Raw genomic sequence first — 26497 nt, forward strand, 5'->3', positions numbered from 1 at the left:
AGAACTTTGATTATTGAACTCATTTTGTTTTTGCAGATTGTTCAGTGATCAGGATGGTGTGGCATCCTGTATATAGGCTAATTCACACAATTGAAATCCAGGTAGGAGAGAGCCAGGCACTCTTCTGATGGACAGCAGTTTTAGGAACTTAAAGATCAAGGTAGGAGGAGGGAAGCAGGATCATGTGCAAGGTGGGAGCTGGGCCAGGGAGGCACACCCCACCCAGATCCTCTCCCCAGCATTTTACTGAGGGTGGAGAGGAAACCGCCTGACCCCGCTGCTGCTTCTCCAGTGATCCCACTTCCTTCCGACCCTGATCTTGGAGTTTGCACAGCCACCCACTGGGAGTGTGCCTGGCTCTCCCACCCTGGCTCCCCTACCTTGGCTCCCCTACCCCTGGCTCTCCTGCCCTGGGTGCTCCTCCTCCCTGGATGTTGATGGTGTGAACTAGCCAATCGTGTCTTGCCATTTTTGCTCCTTACCTTTGTTTGCTAGTTGTGTTCTCTTAACTTATTCTGCATTCAGCTCCTCTATACACGTGTATTAGGTATTCTGTTTTGCTCAGAACTTTAGGATGCTTCACTGTTATGTGAAACTTTGTCAGTTCTGTTTTGTTTTCGAATTTCTTTATCATCTCATTTTATGCCATTTTTGTCTATGCTTCAGTATTTCACATATATCTTATATTAGTTAAAACTCAAATTACTCCGCAGTGTTTTTGAACACTTTTGAATTCCATTGTTGTCTCCAAGTTGCTGCTGTTGTGGTTAAAGCTAAATAATTGCTGCCCGGCCTCTGATCCAAGGAGGCCATTTTTATTATGCCGGTCAGACCTGTCCAGCACTTGCATGAGCATCAGATGTGGCAATGAGCCCAGAGCTCCGATAATTTAAGTTGCCAGCTTCAATGCCTGTGTGTTGTGTGTTTGACCCTCGCTGGCAGAGGTGTACCTGGGTAATTTTGGAGCCTGGACTGAAAGGCCTTTGGAGCCCACCCACCCCACCGCTTCAAGTTAAGCATCATACTCCCCCACACACATAAACACGCACACACCGTGACACATGCAGTATCTTTAACACGTGGGTTCTGGAGGGCACAAACAGCAACTGAACTCACAAGCATGTAAGAATATAAAACAAGTATACAGTCAACCCTTGCCTACAGCGTGAGTTCCATTCCAGCAAAACCTCACAGTTGGCAAATTTGTGGTTGGCGAGCAATTGAAATCATTGGGAAACAGAGGGTGAGTGGAACCGTGGATGTGAAAAGACCGAAAAATCAAAGAAAATTTAATTATTATTTTTTGCCAAAAATCACCCAGAATCCCTTAACATAGTATAAACAATAGGAGTGCTCAAATTGAACCTCTGGAAAATTTTGAACCCCCCAAAACCACTCAAAGTCACTTTAAATTGCGAGGAGTTGGCAGGGTCAGCGAGAGGAATGAGCGGATTGAACTTCTGAACCCCCCAAAATTGTGGGGGAAGCTCCCAGATCACTAAACAATCTTGCAAACCACTGATCCTCAGGTTGGCGAGGCTAGTCACAGTTTCCCATTCGCAGATACTCAAAACTGAGATAGGGAAAACCGCGGTTGGCAAGGAATTACTGCATTTATACAAATAGGCATGAGCAGAAACATTTCAAGACACAACTTAACATACTCCCATCCTACATGATATCCACCCCCCCACTCTCCCCTCTGTCTCCAAAGCAGAGGTCATCCTCAGCTGCCCAGCATAGGTCACAGTCACACCCGCGGCACAGCAACCACACCACCCAGGACAGACTAAAGAGGGTTTGGGGGGCCCAGGGGGTGTGGCGGCCCTGGACCTTGGCCCAGAAGTCCAAGGCTGAGAGCGCCTCTGATTGCTGGCACCACTTGCCCATGTTCCCTGCCCTTAGCCCACCCCCATCCCGAGCCAGCCAGGTGATGTCCCACTCTCACTGACCTCACGCAGGGCCTCAGCATAGGAACTCATGTCTGTCAAGATCACAAGAACGTGTTTCTCACACTGATATGCCAGGAACTCTGCCGTGGTCAAGGCCAGACGGGGCGTGATGATGCGTTCAATCCTGTTGGGGACACAAAGGTGTCAGCCAGGGAGGTTGTGTGTCGGTGGCGGATTCTTGCAGGGCAACCACCCAATGAATGCCCCTCTCTAGTTGTTTAAGCTCCCAGTGAATTTCTCTAGGGATACCCATCCCTGATCACTACAGTCTACATTTCCTCCTTCTCTTTCATCCCTGCCTCCTCTCATGCCTTCTCCTTGCACTTGCTAAAAGATTCCAGTCTTTGCAAACCATAAGCTTAGCTTTCATTGTTTATTTCTGCTCAACAAATGGGCCTTTTTAAAGTCAAGAAATTGGGTCTAGGGGGAAAGGAGGGCCATAGGAACATAGCAAGCTGCCTTATACCGAGTCAGACCCTTGGTCCATCTAGCTCAGTATTGTCTACACCGATTGGCAGCGACTCTCCAAGGTTAGAAGCAGGGGTCTCTTCTAGTCCTACCTGGAGATGCTGTCAGGGAGCGAACCTGGGACCTTCTGTATGCAAGCATGCAGAAGTCTCTCCACTCAGCTATGGCTCCATTCCCTAATAGGAATATCTTACAACATTTGCATGTAGTTACCCATCCAAATGCAGACCAAGGCAGAGCCTGCTTAGCAAAGGGGGCACTTCATGTTTGCTGCCACATGACCAGCTCTCCTCCCGCAAGGAACCGGTTCCAGAGCACTGAATTCTGGCTCTCTGGCCACACTCAGTCCTGCTGCCCAACATCTCCCTGGCTTCAGAGTTTGCTGTCTTCTTAAACCAAGAACTGCAAATACATTTTCAAGCTTATTTCTACAGCTGTGAGGGCTGGACCACTTTCTCTACAAAATGAAATGAAAGCTGACAAGGTCTGAATGGAGGATTCAGCACAAAATATTAGATTTTGGTCTTGTGAAGGAATCCTGGAAGTGTACAAGATACAACTAACATGTTGCGTATACAATAGAATATGGAACTCAGAGCTGTGGGGACAATTCTAGGTTATTTCTTGGCAAATGCTCTGGCCTGGAGAAAAGGGTGAATTGCATCAATGAGGAGAGGGATCCCCATCTCAAGACTCGGCAACATGGGGGAAGTTGTCACGGGATCTCCAGTTATCACAAGGTCCGAGAGGCAGACAGCTCACTCACGTGGGGTCGTTGGCCAGGTTGAGGAAGAGGCACACATTCTCCATGGAGCCGTTCTCCTCAAAGTCTGACTTGAAGAAGCGGGCAGTTTCCATATTCACCTGCCAGGAGAAGAAGAGAACAGTGACAAGCAGAGGAAAGGGCCTGCTGCTGGATCCGACCCAAAGCCCCTCCAGGACAGCATCCTGCAGGTTCTTTCGCTTTTTATAACTTCCAGTTTTAATTTGAACCTAATGATTGTGGTTTTAATCTGACAACTTTTTCCTTTTTTTTTTTACCTTTTCTTGTTCAGTTTAGTTAATTTTATTACTTTTATTGTCTCTTGTGTCTATCTTATTGTTGTGAGCTGCCCCGAGCAGTAGGGCACTGGAGGGGCGGGGTATAAATATTTTTAACAACCACCACAATCAATCAATCACTCAATCATCATCATCATCATCTTGTATGGCCAGCTGGATGCCTCCGGGAAGCCCACAAGCAAAGCACGAACCCCACTGCCCGCCCCCAGCAAAGGACACTCTGCCTCTGTCTGCACTCAGCCATCAAGAGGGAAGAGATGTGAAAACCCGGCAGAATAACGCACCAGTCAGCTTGCAGAGGAGGGTGCCCGTGAGGAGGAGCTGCCGGCTGCAAGGATGTGACTGTCCACCAGGGGGAGCAAGGTGCTGCTGAGGATTCACCCACCTGGCTGCCTGGGAGATGCTCAAGGCCTGAGGCTGCGGCAGCAGCCAACCTGTTTCTCTCTTCTCCAGTCTGCTGACCTGCTGCCTTGGCCAAGCGTCCCTCAGGGGCACCTCAGCAAGCCTTCCTTGGGCTTGGGAGAGAGGGTGGCTACGGCTTTGGACCGGGCTTTAAATCCCTGGGTGCTCTTGCAAGTGACTCCAAGCATTAAGCAAGCCTGTTGTGCCTCTTTAACACACTTGCTGTATTTCTGAACTTGTGAATGTGCTTAATGGAGCATGAGAAGCTGTCATTTTTATTTCAAAGGCTATAGAAAAAAGTTATTTATTTACTATATTTCTATACTGCTTGATCCAAATGGCTCTAGGTAGTTTACAGTAATATAAAACAAACGGGAAAAAACCAATTAAAACAACTAAGCAATTAAAACATTAACAAGTCAAAGCAGTGCAAAACCATTTAAAAGCCACCCAAGGCCAGGCTTCTTCTTTTTAAAAGTGTTTTTGGGACACTTTTAAAGGCCATTAAAGATGTTAAACCTCAACTTTCTAACTTGATGACAGGTGTGCAGAAATTAAAGGTCCTGTTTAAAGGACCAAAATGTCAATTCTCTGGGGAGATCATCATGATGACTATCCAGACGGAGCCAAGAGTGTCCTGGCACAGAACTAAGCATGATGGATTCTTGTTGCAGGAATTGTAGCAGCGGCAGCAGCAGGAGCAGCACTCCCCTTCCTGGAGATCACAGACAGAGGAGATGTTCTGGACAGAGGGCAGGCATTTGACAGTAATCATTGGCGGGCCAAGGGTTCTCTACCAGGGGTCCCCAGATGTCATTGGACTACAATTTATTTATTTATTTATGGTTCCATTTTTATACTGCCTTTCATAAGACATCCAAGGTGGTTTACAAAAGTTAAAATACAATAAAAACACCATAAAAATCACATTTAAACCTTAAAATCAGTTACACAGTAAAAATCACAAAACACTCCCTACCCCTGCCCCCTCCCCCCCAAAAAACACCACCCAACCATAAAAAAGGCAGACCGAAGCAGGAGAGTTGAGAGATCTGGCAGCCCCTTAAGGGGTAGAAGCCTGGGCAAATAAAAAGCCCTTTAGTTGCTTTTTAAAAGCAGCCACAGATGTCAAAGAATGGATGTTCACTGGGAGAGCATTCCAGAGCCTGGGGGCAACAACAGAGAAGGCCCTGTCCTGCGTACATGACAATCAAGCCTCTCTCAATGTCGGCACGTGGAGCAAACACCCCTCTGACAACCTTGTTGGGAAGACAGAAATCCTTGGGAGCAGGCGGTCCTTCAGCTATCCAGGACACAAGCTGTTAAGGGCCTTAAAGGTAATAACCAGCACCCTGAATTGGATTTGGAAACAAACTGGCAGCCTGGGCAGCTCTTTCAAAATAGGTGCAATATGCCCTGATTGAGCCATTCCAGAGAGAACCTTGGCAGCTGCCTTCAGCACCGACTGAAGTTTCCGAATATTCTTCACGGGCAGCCCCACATAGAGTGCATTGCAGTAATCCAGCTGTGATGTGACTAAGGCAGGCCTGCTCAACTTAGCCCCCCCCAGCTGTTTTTGGCCTACAACTCCCATAACCCCTGGCCACAGTAGCCAATAGCCAGGGATTATGGGAGTTGTAGGCCAACATCTACAGGCAGGCTGAAGTTGAGCAGGCCTGGACTAAGGCATGGGTAACTGTGTCCAGATCTGCTTTCTCCAGAAATTCCCACCATCCCCATTGTGGCTGGGGGCCTCTGTGGCCGGGGATGATGGGAGTTTTAATCAAACAAGAGCTGGGGACCCAAGTTTGAGAACCCCTGGGCTAGGTGTACAACACATAACACTGAGATGTCCCAGGGCTGATGACCTGAACTCAGGGGACAAGGCAGGGAAAGTGGGAAAAGCCAAGAATAAGCAACTCGTGGCATGGGTGGGCTAGCGGAGTGCCAGGTGGAGATGCACTCCACCAGGTGAAGGAAGGCTTTGCTAGAGAAGTGGGTTTTTTGAGGAAGGCGCTCAAGGAGGTGAAGGCCGGCCACTGGCACAGGGAGCACAACCACAGAAGGCAGAGGGGTCCCAGGAGTATGAGCAGGGGTCTGTGCAGAATAAAAAAGGAGAAAAATACAGGGGAAGCTATAGAGGACAGGAGACACAGAGCTAATCTACATGTTTTGAAAAAGTACATGGCGCAGTCCTTCAGGTCTGTACCACTTCAAGACACAGGTTGGGGTGTGTGTGCAAAATTGAGCTGGTCTTGTGATAGCAAGCATGACTACATGCCCTTTGCTAAGCAAGGTCTACCCTGGTTGCATATGAATGGGAGACGACTTGATGTGTGAGCACTGCAAGAGATTCCCCTCAAAGGATGGAGCCGCTCTGGGAAGAGCAGAAGGTTCCAAGTCCCCTCCCTGGCAGCATCTCCAAGATAGGGCTGAGAGAGATTCCTGCCTGCAACCTTGGAGAAGCTGCTGCCAGTCTGTGAAGACAATACTGAGCTAGATGGACCAAGGGTCTAACTCTGCATATGGCAGCTTCCTATGTTCCTATGAATGTCTTCCTATAGGAATACAAAAATAACCCGTGGCTTGAAGTATACAAGTCCATAAACTCATATCCCATCTTTTCTGATTGTGTGGAATGGGGTGGGGTGGGGTGCAGGCAGCAACTGGAGCCATCAGGAGAGGAGTGATGTGGTCACAGTGAGGAGAGAGCTGGTATAGCCAGAGAGAAGGCTGGGGGTAGGAGGAAACAGAGTTTTGGGGAGGTGCGCAGAACATAGACAATGCTTTAACATCAGAGACGGAGAAATAATACCAATTTTGCAGATAGTGAAGTGGAAGAAATGCCCGGACTTGGCCTGGATGTTGGAGGAGCAGAAGGAAAAAGCTGAATTGAGAGTCATCAAAATTTAAAAGCTTGTGAGAAGTGAAAGAGAACCCTTCCTCCTCTTGGCCAGTGATGGCAAAGAATGGGCCCAACCTAAATGCAACTGGTTATTTATCAAGGCTATTTTGGAAACACTGGAGATGGCATCCGACTGAAGCTATGACGACTCACCCCCATGGCAGCAAAAACAATGGCAAAGTTGTCCTCGTGATAATCCATGACATCTTTGGACTTCTTCACCAGCCCCGCTTGCCTGCAGATCTGAGCTGCAATCTGTGACGGGAGAGAAAAGGGAATGGGGGCAGGAGAGACAGAAGAGCCCAAGGCAGGAATTCCTAGTGAGTCACCCAAGGATCAAAAATCCTCCGCCGTTTTGGCCTCTCCAGCAAGTAGCTCATCTTTGGAGGGAGAAATAACTAAGGAGGGATATTTGTAGGGAGAAATATCAGAGGTTGGCATCTAGACGAAGTACTTGTACAACAAACAATATTGCACTAATGCAGCAAGAGGATTGTGTAGCTGTGCAATCACAAGGATGCTCGAAATTGTGCAAAGGTTCCCTGCAAAACATATAAGAGATGCTACGGGCTGCACACCTTGGCTGTTTCCAGACTAGACCTTACAACGGGGTCAGGATGTATCTTGGAAGTGTGCGTCAGTTCCACACTTCCTGCGTTTTGACACTGAAGTCCCTACGCGGACACCAGGGTCCTGTTCACATTGCCAATGCCTTGTCTCGAATTTAATTGCTGCAATATAGAGCTCGGATGTTGTATATCTGGCATGAAAAAGTTGCTGCTTTTTGGGGATGCGGGGGGTTAGTTTCCGTGAGACTGCTCCCCCTGCTGTTGACATTTCGAATGCGACTTGCCCGAACAGAGGCATTTTGCTGCTGCTGAGCAGCTAGTCTGGAAATTGCCCTTGTTGCATGACTGCAAACTAGCCTGGGGTTTGCTCCAGACTGAGCACCTCAACCTTGCACTAGTGCAGCATATTTGTGCAAGCACTTCATTAGTCCAGCTGTCAGCCTCCAAGCCCATATTTCCCTCCCTTGCTCACAGCGGCCAGTGGCTCAAATTTAACCAATGGAAGGGGGAAAGAACATGATGGTCTTATTGCATTTGCAGACATAACATAAACCTCTGTTGACTGAGGATGCAGTAGAGCTGAAATTGTGTGTGCGCATGTGTGTGCACATGCGCAGAGTCAAGCCGATTCTCTCAATTTCCCCTGCAAAGATTCAGATGTATATCGCCTTATTGAAGGTTGCCATCCCCACCACTCTCAGTTATGGACAGAAGAAGAGGCACCCTTCTGGAGCAAAACAAAGGCCTCTCTGGTCCAGCCTCCTGTTTCTTACAGTGTGGCCAAAGAAGCACCCCCAGGAACACCTCCAGCAGGGCAAGTGAAGGCAAGAGAGGAGAGCTGGTCTTGTGATAGCAAGCATGACTTGTCCCCTTAGCTAAGCAGGGTACACTCTGGTTGCAAATGAATGGGAGACTAGAAGTGTGAGCAATGGAAGAGATTCCCCATCAGGGGATAGAGCCACTCTGGGCAGAGCAGAAGGTGCAAAGTTCCATCCCTGGCAGCATCTCCAAGATAGGGCTGAGAGAGAGTCCTGCCTGCAACCTTGGAGGAGCCGCTGCCAGTCTGTGAAGACAATACTGAGCTAGATAGGCCAATGGTCTGACTCAGTATATGGCAGCTTCCTATGTTCCTATGTTCTCAGCTGGACAGACTGCCTTTTAAAATGAGCAAGACTATTGATATGGCCAGCTGATAACAAAGACAACAGACTAAAAATGATATAAAGGGGTTACATGGTTTAAAAGCATCCCTCAGGTTTGAATTTCATGATCATGCCAAAATTTTAAAACTTGCAAATTTTCTGGGTATCTCATCTCAGCTGCAACTGGGATCTCTTTCTGGCACTTCAAACATTCTGGCAACCCTCAACCATGTTCATCTGTCTTGCCCTGCCCCTAAACCTAAATCAACAGATCACAGTTGAAGAGGAGAGCTGGCCTTGTGGTAGCAAGCCTGACTTGTCCCCTCAGCTAAGCAGGGCCCACCCTGGTTGCATATGAATGGGAGACGACTTGATGTGTTAGCACTGCTGCAAGAGATTCCCCTTAGGGGAGGGAGCCATTCTGGGAAGAGCATCTAGGTTCCAAGTTCCCTCCCTGGCAGCATCTCCAAGACAGGGCTGAGAGAGATTCCTGTTGCCTGCAACCTTGGAGAAGCCGCTGCCAGCCTGTGTAGACAATACTGAACTAGATGGACCTATGGTCTGACTCAGTACAAGGCAGCTTCCTATGTTCCTACATTCCTATGAGTGACCTGCTGGAGATCAAGCCTGCTTTCATCCTCTGGTCCTTCTTCCAAATGCCACGGTTTGATGGAGAACCCATGGTTGCCCAATAGTGGAAAGAAGCACCCTGCACATGCTTGGACATGGTCCACCTTTATTGTTCTTGGTTGTTGCTTTATAGGTTCCAGAGCTAATCTCCTTATTTTGAAATGGCAGAGGACTTCCAGATCTCTGAATCACCGTGAGGACGAGAGGCCTTTCTGGCTTTCTCCCTCCTCCTCCTCTCAAGCAGTGCAGCATCCATCGCACCGGGCCTGGAGTTTATCATCTTCCGTTTCATCTGTCACTCCAGATTTGTCAGGGCTGGTTTTCCACCTGGTGGAACTTGGCGCACATGCGCATGCGCTAATAGCTATTGTCGAGGAACAACAATGCGCCTGTTTGGTCATTGGGGGCACCTCCCTGCTCTGTCCCCAGATGCATTAATAGATCAGCCTTGATATTTCAGGTTCAGCAAAGGGCACGACTCAGCGGCCGCATTCTGGGCTGACACGGGCTGGCATTTCAGCTGAACCTGATGTTTCCAGCTCGGCTCGGCTTCTGCTTTGATCAGCTCTGATAGCCTCGATGCACTCAACACACAGTCAGGAGACCTTCTGCCTGTACTTGGGGTGTTCTGCAAGAGAGTCCCTCCTACACATGACTTTTAAAGGGTGATCCGAGGGAGGCAAAGGCACACAGGTCTCTCTGCCGGGCCTTGTCTGAAACCCAGGCTCAAGCCCAGGAACCATTCTGAGTGTCAGTGGGCTCTCTGGAACACGGGGCCACATCCCGAAGGAGAGTTCAGCACACAAGCCCAAAGAAGCACTCTTGTGCCAGGGTGGCCTCAGGCCTGGAAAAGCTTAAATCAATAACATCCATTCATGTTTATGTAAACCACCTAGGGAACTTTGGTTGACAAGTGGTATATAAATATTTGCCCTGTTCGTCAATAGATGTGAGCATTCCTTTCAGGCCATCCTCAAGAGAGGAGAGCTGGTCTGGTGGTCGCAAGCATGTCTTGTCCCCCTTAGCTAAGCAGGGTCTGCCCTGGTTGCATACGAAAGGGAGACTAGAAGTGTGAGCACTGCAAGATATTCCCCTTAGGGGATGGAGCTGCTCTGGGAAGGGCATCTAGGTCCCACGTTCCCTCCCTGGCAGCATCTCCAAGATAGGGCTGAGAGAGATTCCTGCCTGCAACCTTGGAGAAGCCGCTGCCAGTCTGCGAAGACAATTCTGAGCCAGATAGACCAATGGTCTGACTCAGTATATGGCAGCTTCCTATGTTCCTATGTAACTCTCGGAAACAACCAGCATCTGTCTCCAGGCAAAGCCTCCCCACAGATGGAGCACAAAAGGGGGGGGAGCACCCTGTCTCACGTGCACCTTGGGGTCAGACTCACCTCATTGTGGGGGAGACCGGCAGCAGAGAAAATGGGGATCTTCTGTCCCCTGGCAATACTGTTCATGACATCAATGGGTGAAATTCCAGTCTGGATCATCTCCTCGGGATAAATGCGCCCGTGAGGGTTGATGGGCTGGCCTGGAGGAGGAAGGCAGGAGCAAGTGGTGAAGTGAGGACTGCCAACGTAGAAGAAGATGAGCAGCTGGAAGAGAGCCCGCGTGGTGTAGTGGTTAGAGTGCTGGACTAGGACCGGGGAGACCCGAGTTCAAATCCCCATTCAGCCATGAAACTAGCTGGGTGACTCTGGGACAGTCACTTCTCTCTCAGTCTAACCTAGTTCACAGGGTTGTTGTGAAAGAGAAACTCAAGTATGTAGTACACTGCTCAGGCCTCCTTGGAGGAAGAGCGGGATATAAATGTAATAATAATAATAATAATAATAATAATAATAATACCCCCAGTGAGGCACTACCTTGGCGTGGTTGTGGGGCTTGCGTGCTCTGAGGAAGGTGAGAGCTATGCCAGAGGTCCAACCATACTGGATAGGTCTCACCAGAGGAGCCAGACAAAGAGTGCCTCTCCCATCAACAATATGGTGAGAGGGAACCTTAATAAATCTATACCGGATCGGACATCTGGTGGCAAGTGGGCAACAGGACTCAGGATCTTCAGTTGAGCAACCAGGGCTGAAGACAGCAAAGTTACTGAAAGAAACGTCGCTTAACCGAAAAAAATATACGAAAAATGCCAACAAGGAAATAATGATCTGCTATTACAAGTCTAGTCTAACTAGAAGAGGTTATGTTATGTTATGTTATGTTATTTTATTTATTTATTTATTTATTTATTTATTTATTTATTTATTTGATTTATATACCGCCCTTCCAAAATGGCTCAGGGTGGTTTACAATTAAAACAACTTATAAAACAATGAAAAGCTAAAACAAATTAAAAACAATAAAACAACTAACAATTTAAAAACATTTTAAAACAAAAATTAAACATTGTCCCCAGACTCCAGCTCAAGAAGACATGTAGACTTAGTATGGAAGAAAAGGGCCACAACTTTGTTAACTATTACACAAGGCATGGCAGACTGGAACACCAGGTGATTAATCACCCTTAGAGAACAGTGCGGGCCAATAGAAGCAGGTCAGAACTCTGAAGTCCTACCCAGCGCCCTACTGGGCGACACACCCTGGCTCGGGAATGGGCAGGTACACCCCACCCAATTCCTTCAAAGCCGACCCCCCCCTTCTGTAAGAGAGGATCTGGATACTTCTAGGCGTTCGTCCACCCCGGACCGCACAGCCCAAAGGTTGGAGAAGTCCTGAAGCAGGGTTCATGGCAATCATTCTCCCCATGCCGCACAGGCTACAAAGGAGCAATTAACCAATCACCCCTTTTACATATCCAAGGGTGCTCACCGATGTTCTAACCCTCAAATTACCACCCCGCCCGCACTGTTCCTGCCATTGTGGCCGACCTAACTCTAACTACGCACCCAGGACACAGAACGGAGTAGGCGGAAAAAACCCCAACAGTGGCCAATGCGTTGGGCGCAAAAAATTCCTACTCGGCCCCTTCAGGCGGCCAGTCGCTAGACCCGCTCTGTACCGGGGGGGTGGGGGGAGGAAGGGGAGAGCTCCTTCTCCTGTGGTTGCCTGGTCCCAACTGAAGAGAGAATGGAGAATGGATGAAGAATGAAGAATGGGGCGGGGATCGGCCAATCCTGGCCGAAACCCCGCCCCTTGACCAAAAGGGTCAAACGGAACCCTTCCTGGTCTTCGTGCAGGACAGGCTGGGACAAACTCCCTCCCATCTGCACAAGGCCGGGGTGTGTGTGTGTGTGTTAAGTAATTAAAAACCCTACATCAAATTAAAAATTAAAAAAAAAATTTTTTTTTTTAAGCCCTGAAAGGCCAGGCCAAACAAATGTGTTTTAAGGGCCCTCCTGAAGGCCAACAGAGAACTCAAATTACGGATTTCCGCAGGGAGTGCATTCCACAGCCCCGGAGCAGCCACAGAGAAGGCCCGCCTCCGAGTCGCCACCAGACGAGCCGGTGGCAACTGGAGACGAACCTCCCCAGATGACCTTAATGTGCGGTGGGAATCGTGCAGAAGAAGGCGCTCTCCAAGGTAACTTGGACCTAAGCCGTTCAGGGCTTTAAAGGTAATCACCAGCACTTTGTATTTTGCCCAGAAACATTTAAAAAGAATGGACCAAATTTGGAAAGAGAAGCATCCAGATACAGAAATAACAGAACAAAGGCTAGCAGACTAGAGAAGATTCATAATAAGAAATAAAGTATTCACAGGAGTTGAGCTGGAAGAACTGCAAAGAGCAACACGGGCTCAAGATATGGAAGAAGAATTACCACCAACTGAAGCAGTTGCTCAGGCGCAGGTGGAGGAGGTGTTGGAAATCGAGGATGCCACTGTTGCTGAACTGTTTCAAAATCAAAACCAGGCAACCTCCCCTTTGCCTTCACCTCAAAAACCCAAATGCCGTTTAACAGAAAAGCAACAAGAACTAAAGCAAAAAATAACTGAGCACATGAACCAAACAACCACCAGGGTTCGACTTCCAGCTCTAAAAACAGTTACCAAAAAACAACTTGCTCAGGTATTAAAAGATGTCAATGCTGCACTTGCAGAAATAACAACCAAGAATTTGCAAGAAACAAACCAACTAATGTACAGTGCAGCAACAATAACAACACAAGAGCTCGGATATAAGATCAGTGGACCTGTAAAAAAAAGAAAGCAGTACATCACCTAAATGGAAGGTTAGATTAGAAAATAAAATCTCCAGGCTTAGATCAGATGCTAGTAAATTGAAAGATATGAAAGACAAGAAGCTGAAGAATGAAAACACCAAACAGTATATGATCCTAAAATACCACCTAGATTCAAGGAAAATTAGAGAAGTCCTGGAAATAATAAAGCAGCAAATAACAGCAGTGTCAAAGAAGATTAGCAGTTATGAAGCCAGAACTACACAACACAGGCAGAATCTCCAATTCCAGTCGAATCAGAGACGTTTCTACCAAAGCATAGAGGGAGAAACTACAAGAAACGTAGAAACACCAAATAAAGAAGAAACAATGCAATTCTGGGGAAAATTATGGAACAATCCAATAGATTATAATAAAAAAGCAGGCTGGATGAAAGAGGTCAAAAAATGTAACCAACAAATGCAAGATCTAATAATAACACCAGAATTAATAAGTGAAAGAGCAAAGAAAATTAAAAATTGGACTGCGCCAGGCGACGATAAACTGCATGGCTTTTGGCTTAAACACCTAACTAGCCTTCATAAACAACTATCAAAACAGCTCAATCACATTTTGCAAGGAGGTGATATTGAACAATGGCTAACAACTGGGAAAACTCATCTCATCATGAAAGAGCCAGCCAAAGGTGCAGTTCCAAGTAATTATAGACCGATAACCTGCCTGCTAACCATGTTCAAATTATTAACTGGAATAATAGCAGATGAAGTCATGCAACACTTATTAACTAACAAACAGCTTCCAGTTGAACAGAAAGGAAATTGCCCGAACACCAGAGGCACAAAAGACCAGCTGCTGATTGACAAAATGATTTTAGAAAATGGCAAGAGAAGAAAAAACAATCTAAGTGTTGCATGGATTGACTACAGGAATGCCTTCGACTCATTGCCTCACACATGGATACTAAAATGTTTAGAAACAACTGGTGTCAGCAAAAACATTCAGATATTTATTAAAAAAGCAATGAGCGTGTGGAGTACACAGTTAACAATCAATGGCGAGACACTTGGACAGGTTAGCATTAGAAGAGGCATTTTCCAAGGCGACTCACTATCCCCTCTGTTGTTTGAAATCGCCATGACTCCACTTTCAGAAATACTAAACAAAACAGGCCTGGGATACCAAACATTGAAAACATCAAGTAAAATCAACCATCTGCTGTACATGGACGATCTGAAGTTGTATGGAAAGTCCCAGTCAGAAATCGAATCACTGCTAAACACTGTCCATATATTCAGTAGCAATATAGCAATGGAGTTTGGACTAGACAAGTGTGCTGCATTAATAATGAACAGAGGGAAAATAACAAAAACAGAAGGAATAGAACTGCCCAATGGAAGCAAGATCAAGAACCTGGAAGAGAAAGAACGTTACAAATACTTGGGCATTCTCCAGGCTGATAACATCGCACACACTGAAGTTAAAAGAAAAATTGGAAGTGAATACATCAGGAGAGTTAGAAAAATCCTCAAGTCCAAACTCAATGGCGGGAACACCATACAAGCCATAAACACCTGGGCTATACCTGTTATCAGATACACTGCAGGAATAATAGACTGGACCCAGGCAGAGCTAGAGACGCTAGATAGTAAGACCAGGAAAATCATGACCATCAATCATGCTCTGCACCCCCGCAGTCATGTCGATAGGCTCTACCTCCCTCGCAGCTCAGGTGGAAGAGGAATGCTGCAAGTCCATCAAACAGTAGAGGAGGAGAAAAGAGGCCCTTAAGAATATATCAAGGACAGTGAAGAAGATGCACTTCAAATGGTCAATAATGAGAAACTATTCAACACCAATGAAAGAAAGCAGGCCTGCAAGAAAGAACAAGTCAAGAACCGAGCAGAAAAATGGAAAAATAAGCCACTGCATGGTCAATATTTGCACAATATAAGTGGAAAATCAGACATCACCAAGACCTGGCAATGGCTTAAGAATGGCAACTTGAAGAAAGAAACAGAGGGTTTAATACTGGCTGCACAAGAACAGGCACTAAGAACAAATTCAATAAGAGCAAAAGTCAAAAAATCCACCACAAACAGCAAGTGCCGCCTTTGTAAAGAAGCAGATGAAACCGTGGACCACCTAATCAGCTGTTGTAAAAAGATCTCACAAACTGACTGCAAAGAAAGGCATGACAAGGTAGCAGGGATGATAGACTGGGACATCTGCAAAAAATACAAGCTACCTGTAGCCAAAAATTGGTGGGACCATAAAATTGAAAAAGTTGAAGAAAATGATGATGTAAAAATATTATGGGACTTCCGACTACAGACAGACAAACATCTGCCACACAATACACCAGATATAACTGTAGTTGAGAAGAAAGAAAAACAAGTCAAAATAATCGACATAGAAATACCAGGGGATAGCAGAATAGAAGAAAAAGAAATAGAAAAAGTCACCAAATACAAAGATCTACAAATTGAAATTGAAAGGCTGTGGCAGAAAAAGACCAAAATAATCCCAGTGGTAATTGGCGCCCTGGGTGCAGTTCCAAAAGACCTTGAAGAGCACCTCAACACCATAGGGGCCACAGAAATCACCATCAGCCAATTACAAAAAGCAGCTTTACTGGGAACAGCCTATATTCTGCGACAATATCTATAACAGCAACAAGAACAATATTGATAACAAAATTCTGACATCCCAGGTCCTTGGGAAGGACTCAATGTCTGGATAAAACAAACCAGTCAATAACACCTGTCTGACTGTGTAAAATAATATATAATAATAATATAGGAAGCTGCCATCTGCTGAGTCAGGCCATTAGTTCGCCTAGGTCAGTACTGTCTACTCTGACTGGCAGTGGCTCTCCAGGGCTTAGGCAGGAACCTTTCTCAGCCCCACTGCCAGGGACTGAATCTGGGATTTTCTTCATGCTAAGCAGGAGGTCTCTCACGAGCTACTGCCCCATCCCCTGATGGTAGGGGGAGATTAATTGTTGACTCTTAGCAGGTGAAGGGAAGCGTGGGCTTAGGCCTAGTGCTGTGTCTGGACTCTTGCACTTCGGGCTGCATGCTGCTCCATACAAAACCCTCTCAACATAGAAAGCTGGCCGGTCAGGGCAAAGGCTAAACAAAAGCCCTTCTCCTTGTTTTCTATGAGCACAGGTGGTTGTTGAGCCCCCATTTGGAGTCTGAAGCACCAGCCTTCTTCTCTTCTGACCCCTACAGATTACTTTTGCAAGAGCAGAAATTCATGTGTCAGTGATGATTCCACTCTGCCCTCCTCCTGTGTGAGGCCTTCAACAGCGATGAGTTTTTGTGGAAGCGGGATCTGTTCTGTGAGTCGCTGTGTTCATGGCAAGAGTGGGGATCCCTCACTAGGGCCTGCCTAGCCTCTCTGTCTTCCATCAGCACTTCCTCCATTCATAGCTAAGTGAGAGGCCTGGAGCTTGTGAGGTTGATGTCCTGGGAGGGTGAATGAGGATAGAGAAGGAAGGGTTACCCACTGGACAGGCAGCATCATCTGGACAGACAAAAGGAAGTACAGGACACGTCATTCACCTGTGGAACTGACTGCAACAGGATATTGTGGTACTAGCCAATACGCAGATAGGACAGAGACAGAGACAGTAGATAGCCAGAAGTGCTCTCTCCAAGTCCCACCTACTGCCCAGGGGGAAATCCCACACAAAGCACATGCATCAACTCTTGAAAGCTTTTCTCTACAGCCTGAGGATGACAAACACTTGACACCATTGTGATTCTTTCATGACTGAGAGTCTTAGAGGTGGAATCCTACTCCTTTTCTTTGCAGGAAAACAGGGGGAACCATGATTTTCCTCTTTTTGGAAAAAATGCACCATTCTCATTTGTAGTTGTGCCTCAGTGTCACAATGTGCATTTTGGAAGAACACCCCACTCTGGAGAACCACAGGGGTTTCCCACTGTGCAAGGACAGATCCTTCTGAAGGAGGGAATGTGTGAACTCCCCCTCTCCTTCTTAGGATCCTTCTGGGCTGGCCCAAATACTTCATTGGAGGCGGCTTGTCACGATTTGTGGCCCAGCCGATCCGCCCAGAGCATTTGCCTTCCCACCTGCATCAGCAACACTAGGAGAATCCGTTGCGAGTGGCTCACCATTAATGTCTAAGAAGTCTTCTGCCATAACAGTTGGCCCCTTGTCAATGGGCTTAGCGGAGCCGTTGAACACCCGCCCTGCAAAGAGAAAGGACTGTTCATGGTCTGTCGGAAAGGGGCCCTGGTGTGGTATGGGGAGCGATGAGGGATCATTCTCCTCTCCAGATATTGGACCATATCACAGCTGACCACAGATCATCCAGTCATAGGATGCAATCCCACTTCAACCAGCGTATCCAATATATAGGAACATAGGAAGCTGCTGTATACTGAGTCAGATCCTTGGTCCACCTAGCTCAGTATTGTCTTCATAGACTGGCAGTAGCTTCTCCAAGGTTGCAGGCAGGAATGTCTCTCAGCCCTCTCTTAGAGATGCTGCCAGGGAGGGAACTGGGAACCTAGATGCTCTCCCCAGAGCGGCTCCATCTTTTAAGGGGAATCTCTTCCAGTGCTCACAGTTCTAGTCTCCCTTTCATATGCAACCAGGGCGGACCCTGCTTAGCTAAGGGGACAAGTCTTGCTTGCTACCACAATAGCAGTTCTCTTGTATACGCAACAGAGGACTGCCGCTCAGTGTGGACAGTTCCTGTAACAGGAACATAGGAACATAGGAAACGGCCATATACTGAGTCAGACCATTGGTCTATCTAGTTCAGTATTGTCTTCACAGACGGGCAGCAGGAATCTCTCTCAGCCTTCTATCTTGGAGATGCTGCCAGGGAAGGAACTTGGAACCTTCTGCTTTTCCCAGAGCGGCTCCATCCCCTAAGGGGGATATATTCCAGTATTCACACATCAAGTCTCCCATTCAAATGCAACCAGGGTGGACCCTGCTTAGCTAAGGGGACAAGTCATGCTTGCTGCCACCAGACCAGCTCTCCCCTCCACCAGACCAGCTCTCCTCTTCCTCTGGTGAACGAGGCATTAGGGAGAACTAGTGCATCTTCCCGGGAGAATTAGTGGGCAATACGAAGCAGGCAGTGAGGGGTTGTTTTAAAATGACATGCGTCACACCAGCCTTTGGAAGTCCTTCATTGGTTTAAAAAGAGGATTCGATATATTCATGAGAGAAAGATTTCCCAATGGTTTACGTTAGCCATGATGGCTGCAAATGGAGCTGCCATGTTCCGAAGCAGGGAATGCCCATCTCTACCCTGCCCTGCTTCTGCCCTTCCAAGAGTTGTGGGTGCATCCAGCTGGCCCTTGCTGGAGACCATGTGTGTTAGACTAGGAGGCCTTTGACCTGATCCCACAACCTCCATTCTTAACGCGAGGCAAACTAAGGGGGTGGAACTCCAAGCATTTCCCAGCATGCAAAGCAGGGCAAGGGAGCTGCTTGTCAAGCCCTTTCTTTGGGTGGCCAAATTAACCTTTCTACCCACATCCATCTTGTTCTCTCTTGAGCATCCCCATCCCCCCGGCCCCCCACTCTTTATAGATTGGCTATCAGCCACTACTGGGGACAGATCAATACAGCTGCACTCACCCCCTCCCCTCCCCTCCCTGGCATGGCAAGTCGTCCCCCAATATGCTACTTTCTTCTGGTCCTTTAAGAGGGACGGGAGAAAAACACTGTTGTTGTCACAGCAAATGAAGATCAATGCCGAGATGGAAATGGGAAGAAGGAGCCACGGACCATGAAAGGCCAGTAACCTTGGTATTCACGAGGCATTCTATTTGTCTTAGACACACATCACTGAAGCACAAAAAGCGAGGGAGAAGCTGAGAGAGAGCATGGGTGGAGGAGGAGGGAACCTTTGCTAAACCGAGGCACCTGCGGGAAACAAGGGCTGGTGTCATGCTCCTAATAACCTGCAGCTTAGCTGCTTGGCTCTCCGTCACCCCTTGCCGGCTCCCGTCCCCACCACCAGCCTCCTCTCCTGACCCCTACAGATGCCTTCTGCAAGAGCAGAAATCCACGTGTTGTCGACCATGATCCCACCCTGCATGTGTGACCTACTCACGGAACTCAGCACAGACGGGTCAGGAGTTGTGTTGGGACCAGCTCAGGCAGTCCTGTATCCACTTCTTATTGAAGACGGGCTCGCCACCTTGGGTCCCCAAGATATGGCTGTACTACAACTCCCAATCATCCCCAGCTTTGGGCCATTGGGGCCTGGGATGATGGGAGTTGTAGTCCAACAACTGGTGGTGACTCAGGGTCCGGCAGTGACTAAGGAGCGGATATTCATGGTTTAACATCTTTAAAGGTAAAGTGTCCTGTCAAGTTGATTTCGACTCCTGGCATCCACAGAGCCCAGTGGTTTTCTTTGGTAGAATACAGGAGGGGTTGACCATGGCCTCCTCCCGCTCACTGTGAGATGATGCCTTTCAGCATCGTCCTATGTCGCTGCTGCTGCCCGATAGAGTACCAGCGGGGATTCGAACTGGCAACCTTCTGCCTGTTAGTCAAGCATTTTCCTGCTGCTCTATCAGGTGGCCACTTTACCAGCCTTCAAAAGAGCCCTGAAGACACTTCTTTTTAAAGCCTGGCTTCTAGTAATCTTTGAATGTTTTAAATTGTTCTAAATTGCTGTCTTAACGGTTTGTCGTTTTGTCTTTATTGTTGGAGTCAGGTGGTATATAAATTAAATAAATAACAATAATAACAACAAGCTCTAGCAACTCAAGTTTGAGAACCCCTGATTTAAGAGTTGTGGGTCAATTCTCTGGTGTATTTTGGGAGGTGAGCATAACTCATCTCTGGCACCAGTAAAAACAGCATGACTATTCTGGCATATCCTCCACCCTGCCCCGAATGCAGGCCAGTATGTTGTTTTGGCAGGTGCCTGGAACCTTCTTGCCACTTCCAACCCAGATCAGAAATCTGGGGGAGCAGGGCAGCTCTGTGGCGCTTGTCAAGAAGATACCACCATCGGGTTTACTCAAGCCCACTGAGATAAACTGCCACTTGATAAATGGTTGCTTGTATTCACCTGGTGCAATGCTTTGACAGAGGATAGGTTTCTTTCATTTCCAGGCTAAAACCATACTATGCAGAAATGCCCCTAAGCATCTAAGAGGGTGACCAGCAAGGTCCCCTAGACCCATCCTCCTTTTGCCATGATAGCATCGTACAGTGTATCCTCATGACATACAGCCACAAAGAGGAGGAGAGCTGGTCTTGTGGTAGCAAGCATGACTTGTCCCCTTAGCTAAGCAGGGTCCACCCTGGTTGTATATGAAAGGGAGACTAGAAGTGTGAGCACTGGAAGAGATTCCCCTCAGGGGATGGAGCCGCTCTGGGAAGAGCATCTAGGCTCCATGTTCCCGCCCTGGAGGCATCTCCAAGACAGGGCTGAGAGAGACTCCTGCCTGCAACCTTGGGGAAGCCACTGCCAGTCTGTGTGGACAATACTGAGCTAGATGGACCAATGGTCTGACTCAGTATATGGCAGCTTCCTATGCTCCTACAGTCAGGTAGCAGGGAAGAGACAGTCTCCACTGAGCCACTGAAGACACACCACACAAGAAAGAGGAGGAGGCGGCATCAGTTCACAGCTAGCTGCAAGGAAAGAGGCCCAGGAATGGATTACATGCTCTTGATTCTAACATCCAACTTTTCTCCACCGGACATTTCTCCTGGAAAAGAGCATCACTCAAAATGTGTTGGTTAGTTTGCATTATAATACAGCGCATCTACAGGACCTTGGGATTCCTCTCCTGGCTTTTTGGCCATCGTTGCTGTAACCCTTGAGGTGCTTGTAGTTGAAAACCCAAAGGACAGCCTCCTCCCACTGATTAACACTTGAGCATTCTGCTCAAGGCTCTTTGGATTGAACAGGAACCATGCACTGGAACAGACTGCCATTTATTTCCATGGAGACTGTGCAGGAGAACTCTCCACCACCAGGCTGAGCTGCCAGGCTCAGGTCTGCTGTTTCCCACCCTGGCCCCTAAACCCTACTGCCCGCCTCAACCTTCCCTAACGCAAAGGCCACTTCTGGGTGCCCTTTGACCTTTCTTCCCAAGCAATCTCCTGCCATCCTAATGGCTCTTTCATCCTCTTTAGGGGAGGATTAACTCGCACTTCATTTTGAAAATGTATCACCGCATTATTGAAATTTGCTTTCTGTCCATCTCCCTCCTGATGGGACGTAATACCCACCTAGCATATCCTCGGAAACAGGTGTGCGGAGAATGTCCCCAGTGAACTCGCAAGAGGTCTTCTTCGCATCGATCCCAGATGTTCCTTCAAACACCTGCCAAGAAAGGGCCATGAGGGCAAGGACCCAATTAACGGCAATTAGGGAGGATGAATGGCAAACGAGAAGGCAAGTTTAGATGGGAAGGGAGTCGGGAGAGGCCTGTGCGTTCATGTGATCTGCATTTTGAAGAATTTCCACCAACGAGATTATGGGGAAAGAAACCTGCTCTTTCCTCCTCTTCTTTCTCTGTCTGCTTCTCTCCGGAACTGCCACTTGGTGGGCCATTACAGCTCTCATCATCCCCAGCCATAGTTTCTTGCAGCGGGGGATGATGGGAATGGTAGTCCAGCAGCACCTGGGGATCCTCTGGTTGGCCACGGTGGTTATGGGTTCTAACCTCCTCTCTCTCTCCATTCCTTGCCTGCATCCTTTGCCCCCTGAAGATGCTGACCACTGGGTCGCTCCTCCACCTGACATCCAGCTCCTAGAAACATTCAAGTGCTTCTTCCATAAGACATGGCTTGGTTTTTCACTCCTTTCTGATGACCTGCCTTCTCTGCCATTCCTAACAGGCCTCATCTTTCATTATATTGCAAATATGCAAACAATCTTAACTTGTAAGCCCTTTAAATGAAGCAGCAGCAACAAAAACTGTTGTAAACCTCCAAGAGACATAAGTTTTGGGCGGTATAAAAATGTGTAAATAAATAAAATAAAATAAAATAAAATAAAATAAAAAATTTTTAAAATGACCACTAGGGTGATGTCTGTGTGCGCGTGTGTGTGTGTGTGTGTGAAAGACAAGGGACAGAATGGAAGAAAAACAAGGCTAGGTTTGATCCCTGGTTCTCCAGGGCTCCCCCTTTTCCTGCTGCTCAGCCTTGCTGGAGACCAGCCAGGGAAGCTTCTCATCTGCCCTGGGAGTTTTTCACAGAGGGCTTTTAAAGCCCTTTAGCTTGCATCTCCTCCGGAATGGTTGGTGTGCATTCACATATCAGGCAGATTTACACACACTCACCAGTCCCTGCAAGCTATCAGGGAGCACTTCACACACAATTTGGGGTTTTCACTGTGCATTAGAGTGCAGCCCAATTCATATCCAGGGTTAAAAAAAATCCACTTTTTGTGTTGGGTTTTGGGGATAACTTTGAGTTCGCAGTAAAGTCTTGCAGAAAACCCGTGGTAAAGCCAGTGCTGTGTGGAGAACTCCCTGCTGAGCCCTACAGCTCTTGTGGGGCTCTTTGCCTCTGAATCCCCTTACTGACAAAATGATTAGGCAGGTTCACTGAAGATTAGTCCATCAACAGCAATGAGCCACAATGGAGCCTCCATGTTCAGAGGCAGCATATCTCTGAACTTTGGGGACAAACAATGAGGAGGGCTGAGGCCTCAGATGCTCACCAGTGGAGGGCATCTGGCTGCTGTTGGAGAAAAAGTATTGGACCAGGTAGGAGTTCTGGTCTAGCCCAGGAGTGTACAACTTCCGCCCTCCTGCAGATGTTGGACTCCAACTCCCATCACCCCGACGACTGGCCACTGTGGCTGGTGATCATGGTGGCTGTAGTCCAAAAATAGCCAAAGTTGTGCAGCCCTGGTGTGTAACCCTGGTTTCAACCTTGGGACCCCATCTGTTGCTGAACTACAACTCCTCTCATCCCCAGGCACAACATCCTTCGATGGGAGCTGTAGTCCAACAACATCTAGGAACCCAAGACGGAGAACTCTGGCCCAACCCATCACGGTAATTCTTATGTTTGTTTCATGGTTCCCGAGGAAGCTGTTTATTGAGGATGGTCTCTTTCTCCCTACAGCAGGACCAGCTGTCTAAGGAAGCTGTTGCATCTCCTTCCTTGGAGGTTTTCCAAGCATCTTCTGGGCAGGCACAGGATGTTGATCTTCAGGGCGGGCACTAGATTGTTAGTTCCTCTGAAATCTTGAGGCAATTCTCAGGTGCTCCCTGACCCAGGCGGCGAAAGCCCAGCAGGGGTTAGGCAGCACATGAGGACCGCCGGGATAGGGCCTGATCCTGGCGGCACAAAAGCTCCGAGATTGTGTGTTCGCTGGGGTTATGTTCAGCTCCAGCAGACACAGAGGCGGGCGCCTAGAGCACCTGTCTCTTGGTGGACTCCCCCAATGCATTGCGCATGTTGCGTGGTGCATTATGGGATATCCGGAGGCCAGGACGCATCGTCCCAGCCTCTGGAGCTCCGTGCTGCGGCATGCAATGCAGATCATCTGAGAGCGCTGTCTGGGCGGAAGGTGAGTTTAACCAGCTTTCCTGCCCACCTGCCACCCTGCCGTGTGAACGACCTTCTTGTTTTATTCTGACTGGCCCAACAACACAAGGGTGCTATGAGAGCTCTGGGGCTTTCCCAGACAGCAGGCTTCACCACACGTTTTCTGCAAGGCTTTTACTGTGAGTTCGAAGTTGCCCAAAAAAACCAACGCAAAAAGTGAGTGGTTTTGATTGATTGATTAATTAAGTGCTGTCAAGTCAGTGTCGACTCTTAGCGACCACATAGAGAGATTCTCTCCAGGATGATCCGTCTTCCACTTGGCCTTTAAGGTCTCTCAGTGGTGCCTTCATTGCTGTCATCATCGAGTCCATCCACCTTGCTCCTGGCTAGTTATAGCGGGTGTTTTTACCCTGATATAAATCGGGCTACACTCTAACACACAATGAAAAACCTGAATTGTGTGTGAATTGTGTGCTCCCTGATAGCTTGCAGGGACTTCGGGGTAAATTTGGCTGATATGTGAACATACACTTCCATTCCGGAGGAGATGCGAACTCAAAGGCAATGTGAAAAACTTCCTGGAGTGAATTCCTAGAGCATCCAGCAGAGGGCAACAAAGAACAGAAGAGAAAGGGTGAGTTTCAGGCAGGTTCCCATGCCAGGTTCTGAAGGATCTCGGAGAGTTCCCTTGGAGAGCAGGAGTGGATTCTGAAAATATCCAAAGATCCACAGCTGAGGTTTTGACAACTGGCAGCAGCAGGGCCCAATGCGATGGAGAAAGGGATACTTGACATGGGCCTAGACATCCAGCCTGGGCTGAAAACCCATTACCGCGAGGAAAGAACTGAGGCTAAGCTGTAGAGACGATGCTTGAGGATGTTTGGGCAGACGTATTTCCTGGTGTCTGTTGGGGGTGTCCAGATCGCATAAGATCTTGAGACATTTGCGGAAGCATAACGCAACAAGCAGCTGCCAGCCCAGACCCAAGGTGGGAAAACAAGCTTGCATGGGTTTGTACAAGGAACTCTAGGACTTGTAGTTTTAGAAGCTGAGAGAAGTGGGATTACGTGTGTTGCATGTTTTCTCAGTAACGGCAAGACTCAGAGCTCCTGAGCTCCTGATGACATCTTCTATATGCACAAGCAGGAGGAGGGAGAGACAAGCGCGATCAGAAGCAGGAGCCCAGTGACTGCGGGAGGAGCCCATGTTGCTGACGGGACTGAGAGGCCCCTGAACATATGAAAGCACATGAGTGTCGCTTGTGATCTCTTGTGCACAGGAGAACTGACCCTGGATCCCAGGAACAGGGAACAGTAGCTAAAAGGCACTTGTTGCATGTGTATGCTTACTCTATGTCAAGAGTAATCTTGATGTACTTGAGTGATCTGGGGACCCAGAGTTCTTAAGCTTGGCCCCCAGACACTGCTGGACTACAACTCCCATCATCCCCAACCACAATGGCCAAATGCCATTTTTCTCTGTTCTCACCTGCACCAGGGAAGTCTGAATGCATGCAGGGCAGGTGCAGGAGTGGAGCTGTGGAATTTGAGCTGCAGGTGGGGTGCAGAGTCTCCTCCACTGCCCACATTCCATATTCCCGGTTGGTTATGTGAACAGGGCTCCCAAACAGTGTACTCTCTCATTGTTCTCATTGGTCTGCGGAATGAGTTTTGTTCTGGGCGGCAGTATCAAGGCAGTGTGCGCGCGCACCGTGTGCATTCAGTGTGGGGCCATCTTCCTGATTCAATCTGAGCAGGCTCTAAAATCAACTGAGCGGACATCCAAAAACCTGTGAGCATGCGCACATGAGCGCACCTTAGAGGGAACACTGCTCCCAAGAAGAGTGGATACCCGTGGGCGACCCAACTCAGATCCCACTCCCCAAAGATGTGGGCAGCCATTCCCAGATTTGGAGTGATAGACCTGCCCCTCCTCTGAAAGGTCTACTGAGAGTAGTCCCTGTCCTCATATCTACCCGATTCTGAGGACCCGAGATCCTCCTGGGAAGATGATCCCAGCCGGAGGCCGTGATCCCTCAGAGAGAGGCTTGTGCTGGGCTGGGCCACAACTGTCTTGGCAACTGTAGAGATGGGAAAGCAAGTGTGGGGCCTGGGCCTGAGGGGTGGGATGTATGCGTCTCTTAAATAAATTAACTAATCCGATGAAGGGTCCAAACTGCATATGAATGCAAGGGCGGCAATGGTCAGATGGCATCAAGGAGGCCTTCTAATTGGACCCTGTCAGAGTGGATCACACCTCTGCCAAAGGGGGCCCCCAAGGCTCTTTGATTGGAATCATATTTGACACCGTTGGAATTAATTGACCTCCGGGCTGCCGCTTTAATCAGATCTGTGTGGCCCCTTGCAAAAGAATGTTCACACATCTGCCAGCTGTTGCGCTGGAGGAGGGGCAGAAAGGGTGAGATGAGCCCCCCCCCCGCGCTCCCCGCCATCCTCCCCGGCTGGCCCAGCTCAGCGTATCGCATCAGGCTTTTCCCTAAGCTGCTTCTGCCAAGAGCTGGGGGCTGCTGAGGCGGACTCCCTAATGGGATTAGAAGGGCACTTGAGAGGTCTCGGCAGCATTAGAGGAGTGAAGTTTGGCGGCTCACCAGCAGAGGTCCCCGGCAGGTCAACTGCACGCCCACCTCCGCCCCGGACTGGAGGGCAAGGCTCCAGGGGGCAGCAGGCTGGGTGACGAAAGGTCAGG

General features: G+C 48.3%; 1 protein-coding gene across 1 annotated transcript in view; it reads right to left on the bottom strand.

Annotated features, from left to right (window-relative positions):
- ATP6V1B1 (ATPase H+ transporting V1 subunit B1) overlaps window positions 1-26497 on the bottom strand; it is an 81657-nt gene that overhangs the window by 10260 nt on the left and 44900 nt on the right. The window contains exons 4-9 of the mRNA XM_053253830.1: window positions 21515-21608; window positions 17407-17484; window positions 10525-10664; window positions 6943-7044; window positions 3187-3284; window positions 1953-2076 (exon numbers count right to left, since the gene is read on the bottom strand). Of these exons, the coding sequence (XP_053109805.1) occupies window positions 1953-2076; window positions 3187-3284; window positions 6943-7044; window positions 10525-10664; window positions 17407-17484; window positions 21515-21608 (636 nt within the window). The remainder of the gene's footprint in view (window positions 1-1952; window positions 2077-3186; window positions 3285-6942; window positions 7045-10524; window positions 10665-17406; window positions 17485-21514; window positions 21609-26497) is intronic.

The sequence above is a fragment of the Hemicordylus capensis genome, chromosome 5 (genome assembly GCF_027244095.1).
Source record: "Hemicordylus capensis ecotype Gifberg chromosome 5, rHemCap1.1.pri, whole genome shotgun sequence".
Classification (NCBI taxonomy): Eukaryota; Metazoa; Chordata; class Lepidosauria; order Squamata; family Cordylidae; genus Hemicordylus; species Hemicordylus capensis.